The sequence below is a fragment of the Budorcas taxicolor genome, chromosome 5 (genome assembly GCF_023091745.1).
Source record: "Budorcas taxicolor isolate Tak-1 chromosome 5, Takin1.1, whole genome shotgun sequence".
In the NCBI taxonomy this organism is placed as follows: domain Eukaryota; kingdom Metazoa; phylum Chordata; class Mammalia; order Artiodactyla; family Bovidae; genus Budorcas; species Budorcas taxicolor.
Genome location: NC_068914.1, coordinates 75,559,902 through 75,580,310, shown reverse-complemented (window position 1 = coordinate 75,580,310; position 20,409 = coordinate 75,559,902). Strand labels below are relative to the sequence as shown.

General features: G+C 45.0%; 1 protein-coding gene across 1 annotated transcript; it reads right to left on the bottom strand.

Moving 5' to 3' along the window:
- Positions 1-4,278: 4,278 nt before the first annotated feature.
- RHEBL1 (RHEB like 1) lies at positions 4,279-6,843 on the bottom strand. Its single transcript, XM_052641258.1, has 8 exons — positions 6,792-6,843; positions 6,110-6,181; positions 5,707-5,774; positions 5,353-5,435; positions 5,206-5,262; positions 4,958-5,005; positions 4,540-4,621; positions 4,279-4,368 (listed from the first exon to the last, which is right to left on the bottom strand). The coding sequence occupies exons 1-8, from the start codon at positions 6,841-6,843 to the stop codon at positions 4,279-4,281; spliced, it is 552 nt and encodes a 183-aa protein (XP_052497218.1).
- Positions 6,844-20,409: the final 13,566 nt, after the last annotated feature.

The following is a 20,409-nucleotide window of genomic DNA, read 5'->3' as shown; positions in this document are numbered from 1 at the left end:
ACCCCGAGCACTCTCCCTCGGCGGCTTCGAGCCCCCCACCTTCTGCTCCCCCCGGGGAAGGGAGGAGGGTAGGTGGGCGAGGAAGAGGAAGGGGCGGGCGGTGCGAGCCCTCTGCCCGCTCCCCTCCGGCCGCTCCAGGCCCTGCGCTCGCCTCCCTTCCCCTCTGGCCTCGGGAGCTGCCCCGCCCCCGGCCTGGCCGGCTCAGATCGGCGGCACCCCCTCGACCCCCGGCTGGCTGTGATCGCGGGGGGCCTAGAGGTGCATGGCCCAACCCCGGCTCCCGGCGCCGGGGGGTCAGGAAACTGAGCGGAAAGTGGGGAACGAGGCAGCCATTTGCAACCGGAGAGGAAAGTAGTGCAGCGCGGCGCCGCTCCGCCTCCCCCCCCTCCGCCTCCTGTTCGGCCGGTAGGGTGGTTCCTGCGAAGGGGCTATTTCCCGGCCCGAGATCTCGGCAGCGGTCGTGAAGATTCAGGAAGCTTTCGGCGCGAGATCCGGGTGGCCCTTTTGCCCGGGGAACCCCACTCCAGAAGGGGAGAAAGGAGAAGACGCGGCCCTATTTTGTGTTGGAGCGGAGCGGCGGAGGGATCCGGTCCTCTCGGAGGAAAGGCTGTGACTCTGCAGTTCTACGCACACGCAGCGGAATCCCTCCGCCATAGGTTAACCCCGACTGCGCCGGGCCGGCCGCTGTGCAGACACGTGGGAATGAAGCCCCCCTCCTCTTCGCCCCAGACCTGGAACTGTCTCCTTCACCACCGGGCTAGTAAAACTAGGAAGCTGGGCACTTTCTAATTCCGTTTCGCTGGAGTTATCGGTCCCTGAAACTCTTAGCTGCCCCTTGCCTTGGCCAGGAGCAATCTTTCCCGGGAGGGGGATGGAAGAAGAGCCTGGAGATTGGCCGCTGCTCTGCATCCTGGGAACTGGAGTCCGCAAATGGAGAAAGTGAGGCACGGCGCCTGGCGCTGCAAAGGGTGGGTTCCTGCCACGTTCGGGGGCCTAAAGGAAAGCGGAACGAGTCCCTAGTCGTTCTGCTGGCTCTCAACCCCCCTCGAGAGGAAAGAGCACTGTTAGTGCCTCCACAATCACCTCCCCTGTCAAAACAGAAATGCAGAGTTTCCCCTCCTTTCCCGGGTGCTCCCAGCCCCAGCCCTTCTTTCCGAATCTTCAGGGCCTGGACTCCCCAGCACCACCCCCCCCCCACCCCCGCTTTCCAGTAAACAGAAGGCATGTAACTTGTAGCCTTGCTACCTGGCCAGAGTACTGTTAGTCTACGCAAGATCCCAAAACAGCTTGCAGGGACACCCCTCGCGCCCGCCCCCCCCCCCCCCCCGCGACCCCCCGCCACCAATTAGTCTGGATGAGAAAGGATTGGAATGACTTCTCTGCATGAACTCTACCCACGGGATAAACAGGAGGAGACAAATTAACAAATGTGCTGGATACTTAATATATTCTTAGTTATTCCTTACCGTCGTTATGAATTAATGTGGAATTATGTCCATATTACGGATGAAGAGATTGACACTAAGATACATAAAATTGTTCAACAAACCACGTCTAGTGAGAAGTTGAGCCTTGCCGTAATGCAAGACAATGGCCATGTTTGTCCTAGGATGTGTATGTGTATATAAATATATATATTTTTAAAATTATTTTAATATGTGGAGAAAGACACAGACAAATCAGGTGCAGGGCTGGTTTTGTGGGAAGGGGTTTACAGTGCTGTCCAATAGAACTTTCTGCAATGATAGAAATGCCCTATACACTCATGTGGCTTAGTCACATGTAGCTATTGGGTACTTTGAAAAGTAAGTGGTGCAACTGAGGAACTTTTAATTTTATAAAATTTTAAAACTAAGTAGCAATATATGACTTGTAGCTTTTATATTGGACAGTGCAGAAGACCTAAATGCCTACTGGCCAGAGTCATAGGAGGGATCAGGACTAGGTATGTCTTGGCTAACCAGATACTGACATACGCTCTGCACTGACCATTCAGGTCTAAGTCAGCAAGAGTCCAGCAGTAACTCCTTACCTGTAAATGGAAGGCCTCTCCTTACTTTCTGCACCCAGAGGCCGGGAGGCAGACCCTCACCAGAAAAACCTCAAATAATACACAATAGCCATCTTTTAAGGGTGAGGACCTATGCTAAGCATTTCATATATCACCTTAGTTTTATTCTTACCTCAATCCTATGAGGAAGGTTTAACTACACATAGTAAATGGGAAACTAAGAGAGGTTCAGAGGCTCAGAGTTTTAAGTGTCTTCCTAGTGTCACACAGTTAAGTGGAAGAGTAACTCTTTTTAACCCAGCCATTAACCACTATTCTTTACTACTATCAGGCTTTGAGATTTTTTGATATGCCTCTCGAAAACCTGATATTTGTTATCCCATTTCAAACCTCATGGACATAATAGTATAGATACCTGTAATGAGAATTCCAGGTCTGATATGCAAAAAGACCTAATATTAGTGTAAGTAAAGAGGGTGATGAGAACCCTAAAGAGATTCCTGAGTCCCTAAGAGATTGCTCTTTGGAATATGCTTTTTTTTTTTTTTGCAGCCCTTATTTCTTTTTAGATTCTATATCAGAGATGCAGAAGCTGCCGGCAGGACTTTTAAAAACAAGCATGACAAACCGTCACCCCCAATTATAAGCCCAACTAGCCTGGAGCCAGGCAATAACAAGGTCATAGCTAAAAATCACATCCGGATTTTGTCCATTTTTCCCAACTAAGTGCGTTGACAGAGTATCTCAGGCTCTCACAATTGGCAGAACTCTATGCCTTTCCTGTGAAGGATACCATTCAGGTCACCCTTATAAGTCGTTGCAGGAGGTATTAGGCCACTTAGGACCTAGGGCTGCTGGGGAAGGGTTGGAGGTAAAGGCAGTTAGGACTAAACTTTCCTGGCTGAACCCATCCTTCTACTGAGGTGGTGGGTCAATAAGAACAGAAGTAATAGCCTTTGACATCTGGAAAAGGTAACACAACTTCAAAAGTGTGAAAGGTATGAAAAAAGCAAAGAACATCTATTTTGATGAAAGGCACTTGGAGAGATGAGGAACAGGGAGTGAGGGTTGATCGGGGCATTATTTCTTCCTTTATTCAACTCTCTTAAAAAGTTAAAATCTTCGCAACACTTTAGTCCCTGCCTTCACACTACTTCACAGTTGTTACATCATTAGGAACGAGGGTCTTTCTTCGAACCCAAAGTATCCTGAGTTCCAACAAATCCCAAGGCCCCAGGAGGGAAGCTAGGGCAGCATGTGGCAGCTGGCCACTAGAGGGCGGTGTTTCTGTAGTTAAGGGGGTTGTGCTGCTAAGTCGCTTCAGTCGTGTGCGACCCCGTAGACCGCAGCCCACCAGGCTCCCCCGTCCCTGGGATTCTCCAGGCAAGAACACTGGAGTGGGTTGCCATCTCCTTCTCCAGTGCATGAAAGTGAAAAGTGAAAATGAGGTCGCTCAGTCGTGTCCGACTCTTAGCGATCCCATGGACTGCGGCCTACCAAGCTCCTCCGTCCATGGGATTTTCCAGGCAAGAGTACTGGAGTGGGGTGCCACTGCCTTCTCCAAAGGGGGTTGTGAGAGCCTACAAATTTGGATGAGAGTGGCAGTCAGTTGGTTACCTGTATGGGAGAACACGGTAGAAAAGAAAGTTGGGAAAAATAAGTATTAAGTCTTAGGGTGATGGTCCTAAATGAATGAGGGGTAAGGAATAGGAACAAGGTTGAAGGAGTAAAAACCTTGATTCTCTACCAATGGCCACAGTCATCACTCCTTAGAAAAGAAGATACTGGCCCTGAGTGCTCCCCAGACACAGAGAAGTCAATTACAAAAAGATTTCTCAGTTTATTTGCATATTTACATTGTCACTCCTGGGAGCCAGCTTCACTTCAGGAGTCCCCAGCTCCCCTCACCCAGCCAACACCCAAAACCTACAGAGGAGACTGGGTCCTGAATAAACAGTGCCCAGGACTCATATCCCAACCCCATAGGTTATCACAGTTCATTTATTTAGCAAAAACAGAGCTAGAGGACAGTGCCCATGAGACATCCTTGCCTCTTTGTAAACATGGACAACCAGGCCACTGGAGCCTGGGTAAGTGTGCAAACATGAAGGTACCTCACTGTGTGCCTAGAGGGCCAGGGACACAGCTGGCAACCAAACAAACCCGTGAAGTCCTGAGGGCGCCCCCACAAGCCCCCACTGGAGCTTGGAAAGTACCAGGGGCGGAATCAAGGCAGCTGCCCCCTGCTCAAGGGCTCATCTCCAGGCTCACATGAGATGGCAGCGGCGCTCTTGCCCATATGAATTTTCCACCCGGGCAATCTCCTGGATGACTTTGGTGAAGATGCCTTGAGTCAGCTGCAAGGGATAAGGATTCAGGGCAAAAAAAAAAATTGGTTGAGTTCACTGCCAATACTACCCAACTCTTAGGTGAATGCCCCACTCCCCCACCATCCCCACCACCAAGCAGTGGCATAAAAAGAAAAACACTGCTGCCCCCACCACCCTCCTACTCTTCAGGCCCAATACCTGATTATTTCGAGCAGATGACTCCATAAATGTTGCACCCCAGGATGCTGCCAGCTTCTTCCCCTCAACAGCCTGGACCTCCCTAGAAGCAAATTCAGGACATGAAAATGAAGAATAGCAATGGGCCCCATGTTCTCTGAAAAATCTTTACAGAAACTAGACTTCCTCTGACTCATCTCATTCCAAGGTTTGGGAGAAGGTCTGTGGAAGAAGAAAATACAAGAAAACAAAGGAGCCTAGGACTGAGGCTTGAAATATGAAATTATAGCTTTTGAGATAGAAGGATCATTTTGTCTCAACCTTCAAGTTAGAAACGAAGAGGTAAAACGACTGGTTTAAATCAGTGGCAGAGCCAGGACAAGAGCCTGACTCATTCCTAGACACTTTCCTTTGCCTTAAGCTACAGAGATTTCCATACCTGTCTGGAGAGAGATCGGCCTTGTTTCCCACCAGCACCACCGGCAGCCTGGGAGGAGACAGCAGTTACAACAGAATCCCCTCTGTTCCCCATGGACCCCAACCTCCTTCACATCATAGCTGGACAACTCCCCATCAAACCAGATAGGATCGATGTTCCGGCTTCCTCCTTAATTTGGATCAATACTCCCCTCTGCCCTCCCTCTTCCCTGGTGTCCACACTATGTCTTTATCCCCTGTGCCACGTACCGGGTTTTCCCGTGGCCTTCATGTAGCTTTTGGTACAGACTCTCAATGACTTGGAAGCTTTAAACACAAGAAAAGAATCTTACAATTTCATTCTGGGACAGCCCTCATGTCTTCCCAAGTCCACCACTCTCAACCTTGGTCACTTACCTATGCAGAGAGGTGACAGAATACACAAGCACATAACCATGGACCCCAATGATGAATGAATAGGGCAGAATGCTGTACTCATCCTGACAAGAAACAGAAATATCAATACCTTGATTCACAAGACTCAGATGGCCAAGTTTGGTGGGCTGCATCCTGGGGACCCTCCCTGTGGCACTCCCTACTCCGGTCACTTCTATCCAACAAGTATTTATAGAGTAGCTCCAAACAACACTGCACACTGAAATACTGCTAAAATGCTTTTAATACTACTTTACAGATGAGCCTCAGAGGCTACCAGACTTCATCTCCCAGGACTGAACTGCCACATTTAGACACCCTACCCCAAACTGGTACCTGCCCTGCTGTGTCCACCAGGTGTAGGTGAAACTCATCTTTGCCAACAGTCACTATCTTGCTGTAAGCTGAAAAGAAAAGAAAACTTGACTGTGAGGTGCCTTGTAGGGCGAGCAATCTGTGCCCCTATATATTAACACAGATGGGCCAGGTTCAAGGAGCTCTCCAGGAAACTTAAGATACAATGTTAGGCTTCTTATTGTCTACACATGCACTATCCTGGACTCAGTATCTTGGAAAATGCACACTCTAGGTCCACTCACAGAACAGGACTGATAGAGAAGAGACTCGATTTAATATCTAATTAAATCATCCCTTTGGCACCAGGAAAATCCCGAAGTGTGGCCTTGGGTGGAGCACCCAAGCCCTCCCTACCCCACCCCAAGAGGAGAAATTTACTCACTATTCTCCACAGTAGGATCATAGTCTTCCAGGAACTCTCCCTCCACAAACTGATGTGCTAAAGATGTCTTCCCTGTGGGAAGCAGAGGTAATTGTAGCCAAATCACCCATCCACATTCATTTCCTCTGTCCTTTCGGGCTGTGGCCCTGGACTAAAGGAAACCCCGAATTAGCATCCTAGCCTGTGAATGCCCCATGCAATGCTTTCCCATAGACTCCTTCACCCTCTTTTCGCCCCAGGTCTCTGCACCTTGGCCACCGGATGCATACAGTAGCGACGCAGGAAGCTTTTCCTGCTGTCTTTCCCCACCCAACTCCTGGGAAGATCCGGATTCCCCAGGATTTAGTCAGCCTTGCATCCGACACCTGAGACTTGCCCCACCCAGACCGCGCCCCCGCCACCAAATCCTGCCCCCATCTCCACCCCCCCAGAGTAACGAACGCTGAGGACCACTGTGGTGTTCAAGCAGTAAGCCCATGTATACTGTTCCATGCTCCAGCTTCGGGCCGCCTTGAACACTACCACCACCCCAGCCTTTCCCACTCCAACCTTTCAGTCCTCGCTCTACAAGCTGGTTCTAAGGATGCCACCATTTCTCCCTGGGTCGCCTTCCCGCGGCAGTGCGCCTCCTCTGGCCACAAAGCCGCGGTGCATCGGTGCTCTGCCCTAGAGGGAGACTCACCTACAGAACGGTATCCGAGGATGACCACCTTCCTGTAGCGAACTAACGGCATGGCAGGAGCCGGCCCCGAGGGGCTTGCAGAACTTGGAGCTGAGAGAGCCCCAAGAAGAGAAAGTCGCAGTGCAGTCAGGTGTGGCAACCGGCACAGGAAAGTCGCTCACTCTGAAGCTGCCAGGGGCAAGCTAGAGGGAAACCAAAACAAGCGCCGCGCCCGGAGCTGGCCACGTGATCACAACACAGCAAGACTAAAGCGAGGGAGCCGGGCGACCGGGGAACTACACTGCCGCGCCGCTCAGGGCTCCGCCCCCCAGGCCGCTCGCCATTGGTCCATTAGAAAGGATAGGGGCGGAGCCGTTAGCAGGAGGGAAGGGCGGGCCTCACGTGGAGCGGGAGAAAAAGGAGTTGCGCATGCGCACACTAGACCCGGTTCATTCATAAAGAAACAGAAAGGAACCCGGGGTCCTAGAGGTGTTTGCGCGTTTGCAATCTAGTAACAGTGGCTGCAAAGAGTCGTGGATGGAAAAGCGTTGTGGCTGGGCTGGAATTTATGGTCAAAAGATTCTAGGTCTCCCTTTTGCAAGATCTCCGGAGTCCTTGGGAAGGGAAAAAAGGCCAAAGTTTAGCCTCCAAACTTTAGCCCCAGATATTTTATTGTCAGGTTTCTGTAGTCTTCCAGGATCTAACTTCGGAACTGCGATTCTTATTCCTTGAAAAATTGTTAGAATTTGTGGCCAAGTCCTCTGAGGTTTAGCTGTTATCGTTATCACAATCAAAGCATTTATTTGTTCAACAAATATTTATTAAGCATATACTGTTTTAGTTATTGCTCCATCTTTGAAGATAAGAGTGATGAACACAATAGATAAGGTCTCTGAGTTCACAAGCTTAAAATTCAGTTGGGAAGAAACAAACATAAACCAGTAAATGTTAGATAATATTAAGTGCAACAAAAAAAGCAGTGTTACAAAGGACTTCTGGGGGGTCCAAGGCAGAGTACTCTTTGTTCCCAATGCAGAGGGCGGGGGTTCAATCCCTGGTCAGGATACTAATATCCCACATGCTGCAATTAAGACCCTGTGCAGACAAATAAATAAAAATAAAGGGGGGGCGGGGAATTGTGATAAGAAATGACTGGATTAGTCATTAGTGACACAAATTAGTGGCTTTTCATTTCAAAAGAAGCCCCATTTAAGGTGAAGTTCAAATGACAGTAAGGAGCCAGCTAGGTAAACATTCAGACAGAAGAATCCACCGGCACTAGGATGGAAATAAGTTTGTTTAAATCCAGAAAAGAGCGAGAAAGCCAGTTAGCCTAAAGTAGATGAAGTCTAAGAGGATCGCAGGTGCTAGCCCATGTAAAGTAGTTTGGGCTAATTCTAAATACCTAGAAAGCTGCTGGTGATGGCTGTTGATGGTGTCATTAAGTAAATTGGGGCATGACATGATCTGAATTGTGTTTCTAAAAGATCTTTCTGACTGTGGAGAATGGATTGGGGTTTGAGAGAAACAGGAGCAAGTTGAACAAACAGGGAGATCAGCTAGGAGTCCGCTATTTGTAGACCAGGTAAGGGGTGAGAGTGGCTTGACTAGAGTGATAGTGATGAATGAATTTCATTCAGAGAATTCAGGGTATGTTTTGAGGCTGAGGTTAAGCTCACTTGCTTGCCGAAGGTATGGATACAGAAGGTGAGGGAGGAAAACGAGGAAAGAAAACACCTAGGTTTAGAGAGAGTTTTACTTTATGCCAGGAGAATTGCACTGTCGTCTTATTTAATATTCACCATAGCCTGAGGTTATTAACTGGCATTGTTCATGCATTCATCAACAAGTATTTATCAAACAACCACCATGTCCCAGTCACTTCCAGGTGCTTAGAATACAGCGGTGAACAATACAGACAAGGTCTCTGCTTACAAGGATCAAGTATTCTTTTGGGAGAAGACCAACAATCTAGAAGTAAACAGTAAATAAGTTACAATTTAAAAGTAATAACTGCAATGAGAAAAAATAAATAAGACATTAGTGGGCTAGAAAGTAACTTGGGGTGTTATTCCTCTCTTTTAAAAATAATTTTATGTATTTACTTATTTTTTTGGCTGTGCTGGGTCTTTGTTGCTGATTGGGCATTTCTCTCTTTGCAGAGAGCAGGGGCTACTCTCTAGTTGCATTGCTTGGGCTTCTCATTGCAGTGGCTTCTCTTGTTTTGGAGCACAGGCTCTAGGCATGTGGGCTCAGTAGCTGTGGTTCCCAGGCTCTAGAGCACAGGCTCAATAATTGTGATTCACAGGCTTAGTGGCTCTGTGACATGTGGGATCTACCCAGACCAGGGATAGAACCTGTGTCTCCTGCCTTGGCAGGCAGATTTTTTTACCACTGAGCCACCAGGTCAGCCCCATACTCTCTTTTTGTATATCCTAGAAAGCCTGAGGAGGTAACATTTGTGTCCATGACTTGAGTTGTTGCTGTTTTTTAGTTACTAAGTCATGTCCAAGTCTTTTGCGACCTCATGGACTGCAGCCAGCCAGACTCCTTTGTACATGAGATTTCCCAGATAAAAATACTGGAGTGGGTTGCCATTTCCTTTTCTAGGCGATCTTCCTGACCCAGGGATCAAACCTGCATCTCCTGCATTGGCAGGTGGATTCTTTACCACTGAGCCACCGGAGAGACTTGAGTAATGGGTAGCTGTTATTACTGTTCTCTTACAGATGTAGAAGCTGAGACTTAGTCATACAGGTAGCATACAAAAGTTATTTCTTCTGGAAGACCCTGATGAGGTGAGTGTGTAGGAGTTAGACTGTATTAGAGGACAGGCTTTATAAAACTAAAGAATCATCTCATGCTTAAAAATATCCAGATCTACAAAAGTTATTTCAAAGAGCCACTTTTTAATCTGGTCTCAGAAAAGGACCTTTACTGTTGGGTAAAGGAAGTTCCTTGTAGAGCAGCAATTTTATGTTGGATTATTGGGCCTGAATGAGGTTGGCAGTAGTCCCAGATTAGGTTTTAAACACTGTAGCATAAAATAAAGAACTGGCTTCAATTCAATAAAATTTTATTCATTTCTTCCTTTGTATCAGGCACTCTTACCATATCTTGCACACTAGGTATATAAAGGTAAGTAATAGATGCCTTTTTTATTGCTTGTCTTTTCAAGTTAACTTTCTACCTTTTTCCACCCAGATTTGTGTCTAAGAGGTAGAGCTTGATCCTTGGATCCCAGGGGGGTTCAGCCAAAGAGGAGTACTCACAGAACGCAAGGAAGAGATGGTCTGTTCCCACCATGAAGGTCACAGCACCTCTCAAAGCACTCCCCTTACCCCAACACAGGCAGCTCTCATGTTCTATTTCCAGTAATTGCCTCCCTCACCCTTCAGGCCCTACAGTAGTTAAGAGCTTCTCTGATACTCACCTGGGGTGCTGCTCTATCCCCTTTGTTTTCCTACACCCTGCCTGCACCTTTGTAAATAGTCTCTTTATTAAAACGTCCTCGAACTCTCTTGTTTTCAGTCAAGAAGAAGGCAAAAGGACTAAAACAAAGGACTTTCTCTTGTGAGTTTTTTTTCTTTTTTTTAATGCAGAAAGAAGATCTCATGGAAAATGTTCTCCTACATCTTGAACAGAACTGTGTCATATGACCATCACTACCTACAAGAGAGCCAGGAAGTTTTGTTTAGCATTTTGTTTTCCACTCTTTGCAAAGGAAAGCAAAAGAGAATAGGAACAAATGTTTAGTGAGCCATTCTAATAGACCTGCATATCTTGAGACCAAGATATTTGTTAAATATCAATCACCATAAAGGGAGGGCATAAATGGTTACTTCATAAAGATCACAGTATGCAAAGATCACCAATAAAGGATAAAATGAAGGGAGCAAACTACCCTAATGTTTGATAAATAAGCTTAGCATAAAATTTCTAGAGGCAGCATCATACATTGCTCTATTTCAAACAGCTGAGATAAAATAAAGATGAATTGCTGCCAGAAAGCTGTTTTAAGTATCTCTATGAAAAATGAAGGGACTTCCCTGCACTCTAGTGGTTAAGACTTTGCCTTCCATTTCAGGAGGTGCTGGTTTGATCCCTGGTTGGGGAGCCATCCCACATGCCTTGAGGCCAAAAAGCAAAACATAAAACAGAAACATTGTAACAAATTCAATAAAGACTTTTTAAAAATGGTCCACATCAAACAAAAATCTTGAAGAAAATAAAAATGTTTCTACTATTAATATGCTTGCATTGAAATGATGAGTTCCATTTCACAGATCTTCTTGGTTTCTCACAGTTTTGGTGGAGGAATAGTTATGGCTTCACCTCCCTGCTGATATATCAGTTATCTATTGTTGCATAACAAACTATATCAAAACTTGGTGGTTTAAAACAACACCAGTGTATTATTTCTGATGATTTCATGGATTGAATTGGCAGTTCTTCTGTTGGCTCTCCTGGACTCACTCATGGGGCTAACAGAAGCCACAGACCCTGTTGCAAGGCCCTCTCCATCAACTAGGTACAGGTACACCTCTCTTTGGTTCTTGTGACCCTTTCTTCCCTTGCCCTTCAGGTCTAGGGGTTAGCACCTCTGGTGACTCCCCACTGAAGACAGACTCTGAATACTTCGGAACACTTGTACATACTCCATCATCCTGTCCACACCTTTATGAACATTCCTTTCAGTCTATGCTCCTCAATTCCCCATTTGAGTATGCAATCTGTTTCCTTCAAGGATTCTGAATGATACACTTCCAAATGTCATAGTAGGAAAAATTATCAAACAAAATTATAGCAAGTTTCACATTACAGTAAAACTAGCTAGAACCATAGAAGAAATGTTTCTTCAAGAAAAAAAAAAAAAAAAAAACAAGAAAAAGAGGAAGGAAAGAAGAAAGGGAGGAAGGAAGAATGATTGATTCTGTCTGGAAAGATCAAAGAGATTTCACATGATAACTGATAAATGAGTTGAAACTTAAAGCTCAAGAATGCCCTGAGCAAAACAGCAAAATGCTGGGCTGGAGAGGGATAAATTAGGAGTTTGGGATTAACTGAACTGAACTGAACTATGTATATATGTATATAAAATGGATGGGGCTTCCCTGTTGGCTCAGTGGTAAAGATGCCACCTGCCAGTGAGGGAGAAATGGGTTTGATCCCTTTCCAGGAAGATTCCAAATGCCATGGGGCATCTAAGCCCATGTGCCACAACTATTGAGCCTGGGCTCTAGAGCCCGGGAACCACAGTTACTGAGTACTGCAACTACTGAAGCTCCTCGCCTAGAGTCTGTGCTCTGCAACAAGAGAAGCCCCTGCAGTGAGAAGCCTGCACACAGCAACGAAGAGAAGCTCCCATGCAGCAATGAAGATCCATCGCAGTCAAAAAAAAGTCAAATTATTATTTTTTTAAATGGAGGTACTTCCCTGGTGGTCCAGTGGTTATGACTCCATACTCCCAACATACGGGGTATGGATTTCATCCCTGGCTGGGGAACTAAGATCCTGCATGCCACACAACTGGGCCTAAAAAAATAAATAAAATAGATAACCAACAAGGACCTACTGTATGGGACACGGAACTACGCTCAATATCTTGTAATAACCTAAAATGGAAAAGAATCTGAAATATATATAACTGGGTCACTTTGCCGTGAATCACTATGCTGAAACTAACACAACATTGTAAATCAAATATGTTGCTGTTGTTGTTCAGTCCCTCAGTCGTCTCCAGCTCTTTGTGACCCCATGGACTGCAGCACACCAGGCTTCCCTGCCCTTCACCAACTCACAGAGTTTGCTCAAACTAGTGTCCATTGAGTCGGTGATCCCATCCAACCATCTCGTCCTCTGTCATCCCCTTCTCCTCCTGCCTTCTATCTTTTCTAGAATCAGGGTCTTTTCCAATAAGTCAGCTCTTCACATCAGGTGGCCAAAGTATTGGGGCTTCAGCTTCAGCATCAGTCCTTCCAATGAATACTCAGGGTTGATTTCCTTTAAGATCAACTGGTTTGATCTCCTTGCTGTCCAGGGAACTCTCATTCCATTAAAAAAAAAGTTTTAAGACAAAATGCTAAGAGAAGAGCAAAAGCACAGTGTATTTGGAAATACAGAGTGGATACTGTACTTGGAGCATTCTGTGTGTGTGAGTTATGCGTGGAGATTAAGGCTGGAAATTTGACTGGAATCAGATCAAGGCAGGTTCTGAATGCCAGATTTAAAAATTTGATCTTTATTCAGTATCCCAAGGGCTTTCAAAATATACCACTAGTGGTATGTAAGATGACTTAGTTAATACACAAACTTAAAAATTACATAACAAATTTTTTTTGTTATGTAAGGGAGACTTAATGCCAAAACTATGACTTCAGAAATATTCTTGCTTAGATGAGACTGAAATTGATAGAAAGAAAAGACAGTAAAATACTAAATAATTATATGGGTGGAATGGAACTATAGACATAGTCATCAAAATAGTAAGAGGTTTAGGAAGCTCTGCAATGAGCAGTTGGACCTTTGCTATTTCCCAGGTGGAAGTGTCGTGGGGAGGACAGTACCGTGAAGACAGCTGTGCTTTGTAAGGATCTCACTGGTGACCCTGTGGAGAAGGATGTACCAGGAGAGACTGAGGCTGGAGGCAGCAGCACAATTAGGAAGCTGATACCCAGGAGGAGAAAGATGAGGGTTTGGACCACAACAGCAACAGAGAGGATGCTGAGGACTCCTACAAAGGGCACTCCAGACAGAACTTTAAAAGATGATGACCTCATTCAGTTGAGTTCAGTTCAGTTCAGTCGCTGAGTCGTGTCCGACTCTTTGCGGCCCCATGAATCGCAGCACGCCAGGCCTCCCTGTCCATCACCAACTCCCGGAGTTCATTCAGATTCACGTCCATCGAGTCAGTGACGCCATACAACCATCTTATCCTCTGTCTTCCCCTTCTCCTCCTGCCCCCAATCCCTCCCAGCATCAGAGTCTTTTCCAATGAGTTAACTCTTCACATGAGGTGGCCAAAGTACTGGAGTTTCAGCTTTAGCATCATTCCTTCCAAAGAAATCCCAGGGCTGATCTCCTTCAGAATGAACTGGTTGGATGTCCTTGCGGTCCAAGGACTCTCAAGAGTCTTCTCCAACACCACAGTTCAAAAGCATCAATTCTTCGGCGCTCAGCCTTCTTCACAGTCCAACTCTCACATCCATACATGACTACTGGAAAAACCATAGCCTTGACCTCATTAGAAGAGGCCAAATTCCATTTATAGATTTGGAGGACATGGGGAGGACAGGAATTGTTTAGTGGGGGGATGGGGAGAGTGTTGAATCAATGCACTAATGTTTTACATAGTTGTTTTGTTTGTTTGTTTGTTTGTGGATTTTTTGTTTTTGCCACGTCACACGGCATTTGGGATCTTTGTACTTCAACCAGGGATCAAACCCATGCCTCCTGCAGTGGAAGTGTGGAGTCTTAACCACTGGACCAGCAAGGAAGTCTCTAATGCACTTATTTTCGACCTGTGGATTTTGAGACAACTCCCAGCTGTTCACATATTAATGAGCCAACTAAGGATATGTATCTCTAGGCACTCATCAGAAAAAATAACCAGAATACATGTGCAGGTATCTCCCCTGCATGTTTCATACGTCTGGTACTTTCCTTATCCTTATACCTCTTCTTAAATTTTGCTATCATGGAGTTTGATAAACACCAACTCATTTCAGAAAAATTAGCAGTACTTAGCTCCTCTAAAGGCACCTTGCTTGATCCAAGGACCACAATCAGCAACTTCCAAAATAACTGAATTATAACGTATGAAAGCTGGAGGACCTTGGCGATCATCTGGTACAGTTATTCTGAAGAGTGAGGTCACGTTAGAGTCACTCAGAGAGTTTGTTAATGCACAGATTGTCGGACCCTACACCAGAATTTTTGATTCAATAGGTCTGGGTAGGAACCAAAAATGTGCCTTTTGAACAAATTTCCAGGCAATTCTGAGGTTGCTGATCTATGGACCACACTTTGAGAACCACTGATGGAGCACAACTTCTCCAAACTACAGACTGAGAAAATGCAGCCTGGAGAAGTAAAGTGCATTATACGAGTGAAATATGGAAAGAATATGGACTTTGCAGTCAACCAGACCTGGTTTCAGATCCTGACTGACTCACTCTGTGATCTCAGGCAGGTACTCGACTGCTCTGAGCCTCAGTTTCTCTTCTATGAAATGGTTAGAATAACCAGGTAGTAAACATTTGTCCTTTCCAGCTGCCACAGAAAGACAGAGTTGCCAGATAGTGGCCACGGTGTCAGCGGTGCCTTCCAGCATCTAGCCAGGGCATCAGCCCGCACACTGCACTGTCCAGTGTTTAATGGCAGTTGCCACAATGCCCCTGGCTTGGTTCTGTCATCTGAGGCATTGTTTTTGGCTGTACAACCTTGGAACCAGACCTTTAGCCCTCCTGTGACCTGCAGAAATCTTTCTGGAATCAAATACTGGCTTTTGCACAACTCTTGTGAGAAGTAAATGAGATAATCCCTATCACTCAATTGAAAAATATTTGGTACTCATTAAATTGAAGCCGTCAAAAAAACTATCATTATTAGTTTGAAAATGAATTAGCAGTTTGGCCAGAGAGGTATGCACAGAAGCAGATGGCCTGGCTCCCTCCCTGGACACCACTGAGAAAGGCAATGCCGGGAGGAGCACAGTCTAGCCAACTTGGGAATTGGACTTGCTCAGGACACCTCTAAACGGTCATGCACTAGGGAAGCCGCGAATTAATTCATGAACACCAGATCTGGGTTCCCACCATGCTTTCCCTTTCCGCTACCGAGGAAGTCTGTGCTCCTCTATCTAGGGCACTCCCTTTTCCAGTGAGGTACCAATTTGTTGCCCGATGAACGGAAAATTAGGATAAAGAAGAAGGTATTTCAACCAGGTCACATGGAGACCCAAAGAACCATCCCTGACCCACCAATGACCACATTCAGCACCTCTCTCCTCAAGATAATTCTAGGCATGGACCTCCCTGGTGGTCCATTGGTTAAGAATCCGCCTGCCAATGCAGGGGACACAGGTTCAATCCTTGGTCCATCCCTGGTCTGGAAGGAGTCCACTTACCGCAGGGCAACTGGGCCTGTGCAACGCAACTACCAAAGCGTACATGCCCTGGAGCCCATGCTTCTCAACAAAAGAAGCCACCGCAATGAGAAGCCCACGCACTACAACTAGACAGCAGCCCCCACTTGCGCCGTAACTAGAGAAATCCTGAGTGCAGCAATGAAGACGCAGCACAACTCCCCCAAAATAATAAATTAATGCATAATGAAAGATAATTCTAGGCACATGGTAACAAATTGATTGACTGAGTTGCCCATTTGCCACATTCCATTTTGGATTACTAGATTGATACTGGTTGATCAAGGGCTCTCTCTTTCATTTCATTGTTGTTCAGTCCCTCTTTTGTATCTGACTCTTTACAACCCCATGGTCTGCAGCCCGCCAGGATTCCCTGTCCTTCACCATCTCCTGGAGCTTGCTCAAATTCATGTCCATTGAGTTGGTAATGCCATCCAACCATCTCATCGTCTGTCGTCCCCTTCTCCCTCTGCCTTCTATCTTTCCTAGCATCAGGATCTTTTCCAGTAAGTTGGCTCTTTGAATCAGGTGACCAAAGCAGTGGAGCTTCAGCTTCAGCTTTCCAATGAATTCAGTCTTTAATGAATATTCAAGCTTGATTTCCTTTAGGATTTACTGGTTTGATCTCCTCGCAGTCCAAGGGACTCTCAAGAGTCTTCTCCAACACCACAGTTCAAAAGCATCAATCCTTCAGCACTCAGCCTTCTTTATGGTACAACTCTCACATCCATACATGACTACTGCAAAAACCATAGCTTTGACTAGATGGACCTTTGTTGGCAAAGTAATATCTCTGCTTTTTAATGCACCATCTAGGATTGTCATAACTTTTCTTTCAAGGAGCAAGTGTCTTTTAATTTCATGGCTGCAATCACCATCTGCAGTGATTTTGGAGCCTAAGAAATATAAGTCTCTGACTATTTCCATTGTTTCCCCATTTACTTACCATGAAGTGACAAGACCAGATGCCATGACCTTAGTTTTTTTGAATGTTTAGTTTTAACATTTACCCTATCTATTTGCCATGAAGTGATGGGACCAGATGCCAGCTTTTCACTCTCCTTTTTCACCTTCATCAAGAGGTTCTTTAGTTCCTTTCTGCTTTCTGCCATAAGGATGGTATCATCTGCATATCTGAAGTTATTGATATTTCTCCTGGCAGTCTTGATTCCAGTTTGTGATTCATCCATCTGGCATTTTGCATGATGTACTCTGCATATAAGGTAAATAAACAGAGTGACAATATACAGCCTTGACACACTCCTTTCCCAATTTTGAACCACTCTGTTTTTCCATGTTCAGTTCTAACTGTTGCTTCTTGACCTGCATACAGGTTTCTCAGGAAAAAGGTAAGGTGGTCTAATATTCCTATCTCCCGAAGAATTTTCCACAGTTTGTTGTGACCCACACAGTTGAAGGCTTTAGTATAGTAAATAAAGCAGAAGTAGATATTTTTCTGGAACTCTCTTGCTTTTTCAATGATCCAATGGATGTTGGCAATTGATCTCTGGTTCCTCTGCCTTTTCTAAATCCATCTTGAACATCTGGAAGTTCTCAATTCATGTACTATTGAAGCCTAGCTTGGAGGATTTTGAGCATGACCTTGATAGCATGTGAAATGAGTGCAATTGTGCAGTAATTTGAACATTCTTTGGCATTGCCCTTCTTTAGGATTGGAATGAAAACTGACCTTTTCCAGTCCTGTGGTTGCTGCTAAGTTTTCCAAATTTGCTGGCATATTGAGTGCACACTTTAAAAGCATCATCTATTAGGATTTGAAATAGCTCAGCTGAAATTCCATCACCTCCCCTAGCTTTGTTCATAGTGATGCTTCTTAAGGCCCATTTGACTTCACATTCCTGAATGTCTGGCTCTAGGTGAGTGATCACACCATCATTGTTATCCAAGTCACTAAGATCTTTTTTTATAGTTCTTCTGTGTTTTCTTGCCACCTCTTCTTAGTATCTTCTGCTTCTGTTAGGTCCATACCATTTCTGTCCTTTATTGTGCCCATCTTTACATGAAATGTTCCCTTGGTATCTCTGATTTTCTTGAAGTGATCTCTAGTCTGTCCCATTTTATTGTTTTCCTCTATTTCTTTGCATTGTTCACTTAGGAAGGCTTTCTTATCTCTCCTTTCTGTTTTTGGGAACTCTGCATTCAGTTGGGTATATCTTCCCAGTTTTATTTTTCTTTCTTTCATTTCAGATACATTAATATAAAGCAGATAAAGTTGAGAAAAATCTTTTTCTCCTTCTGCCTTACTCTTCGCTCCATGCTTTCCAACCAACCACCAAGTCCTATCAATCCCACAAATATAAATGTCTCCTGAAACTGTCCTTTCCATCTCTACTGCCACCTCTTTAACTCAACCAACACCATCACTCATTATCTCATTGTCTGTTTTGCTTGCTCCCTTCCCTAGGCCCACTGAAAGTGAAGTTGCTCAGTCATGTCTGACTGCGACCCTGTGGACTGTAGCCCTCCAGGCTCCTCCATCCATGGGATTCTCCAGGCAAGAATACTGGCGTGGGTTGCCATTTCCTTCTCCAGGGGATCTTCCCAACCCAGGGATCGAACCCTGATCTACCACATTGCAGGCAGATGCTTTAACCTCTGAGCCAACAGGGAACCCCCAAACTCGAAAACTGGGCCCACTAACTCCATTCTAATCCATTCTCCACTTAAGAGCTAGAATGACCTTTTTAAAACCCAAATTTAATCAGGCCATTCCTTTCAGTTAAAACCTAATTAATTTAATCCATTAAAATGATTGCTTATTTCCAGCAGATTCATGTCAATGTATGACAAAACCAATACAATACTGTAAAGTAATTAGCCTCCAATTAAAACAAATAAATTTATATTAAAAATAAAATAAAATGATTGCTTATTTCCTAGAAAAATGTCAAAAATCCTTAGTATAGTATTGCTACAATGCCTAATAGTATTTGCAGGTTCAGTTCAGTTGCTCAGTCATGTCTGAATGTTTGCAGCCCCATGGACTGCAGCATGCCAGGCCTCCCTCTCCATCACTAACTCCCGGAGTTTACTTGAACTCATGTCCATTGAGTTGGTGATGCCATCCAACCATCTCAGCCTCTGTCATCCCCTTCACCTCCCACCTTCAATTTTTCCCAGCATCAGGGTCTTTTCAAATAAGTCAGCTCTTCGCATCAGGTGGCCAAAGTATTGGAGTTTCAGCTTAAACATCAGTCCTTCCAATGAATATTCAGGACTGATTTTCTTTAGGATGGACTGGTTGGATCTCCTTGCAGTCCAAGGGACTCTTAAGAGTCTTCTCCAACACCACAATTCAAAAGCATCAGTTCTTCGGCACTCAGCTTTCTTTATAGTCCAACTCTCACATCCATACATGACTACTGGAAAAACCATAGCTTTGACTAGATGGACTTTTGTTGGCAAAGTAATGTCTCTGCTTTTTAATATGCTGTCTAGGTTGGTCATAATTTTCCTTTCAAGGAGTAAGCGTCTTTTAATTTCATAGCTGCAATCACCATCTGCAGTGATTTTGGAGACCATGAAAATAAAGTCTGTCACTGTTTCTACTGTTTCCCCACCTATTTACCATGAAGCGATGGGACCGGATGCCATGATCTTAGTTTTCTAAATGTTGAGCTTTAAGCCAACTTTTTCACTCTCTTCTTTCACTTTCATCAAGAGGCTTTTGAGTTCTTCTTCGCTGTCTGCCATAAGGGTGGTGTCATCTGCATATCTGAGGTTATTGATATTTCTCCCAGCAATCTTGATTCCAGCTTGTGCTTCTTCCAGCCCAGGGTTTCTCACGATGTACTCTGCATATAAGTTAAATAAGCAGGGTGACAATCTACAGCCTTGATGTACTCCTTTCCTTATTTGAAACCAGTCTGTTGTTCCATGTCCAGTTCTAACTGTTGCTTCTTGACCTGCATACAGATTTCTCAAGGGACAGGTCTGGTGGTCTGGTGTTCCCATCTCTTTCAGAATTTTCTATAGTTTGTTGTGATCCACACAGTCAAAAGCTTTGGCATAGTCAATGCAACAGAAAAAGATGTTTTTCTGAAACTTTCTTGCTTTTTCAATGATCCAGTGGATGTTGGCAATTTGATTTCTAGTTCCTTTGCCTTTTCTAAACCCAGCTTGAACATCTGGAAGTTTGCAATTTACGTACTATTGAAGCCTGGCTTGGAGAATTCTAAGCATTACTTTACTAGTATGTGAGATGACTGCAATTGTGCAGTAGTTTGAGTATTCTTTGGCATTGCCTTTCTTTGGGATTGGAATGAAAACTGACCTTTTCCAGTCCTTTGGCCACTGCTGAGTTTTCCAAATTTGCTGGCATATTGAGTGCAGCACTTTCACAGCATCATCTTTTAGGATTTGAAGTAGTATTTGTAGGAGCTTTAATAAATATTTGTTGAAGGGAGGGTGTCTCTGGACCTGAGAGGAACTGCCTTGTCTCTTGTGTGTTAATCTGACTTGTTTAAATCTCAG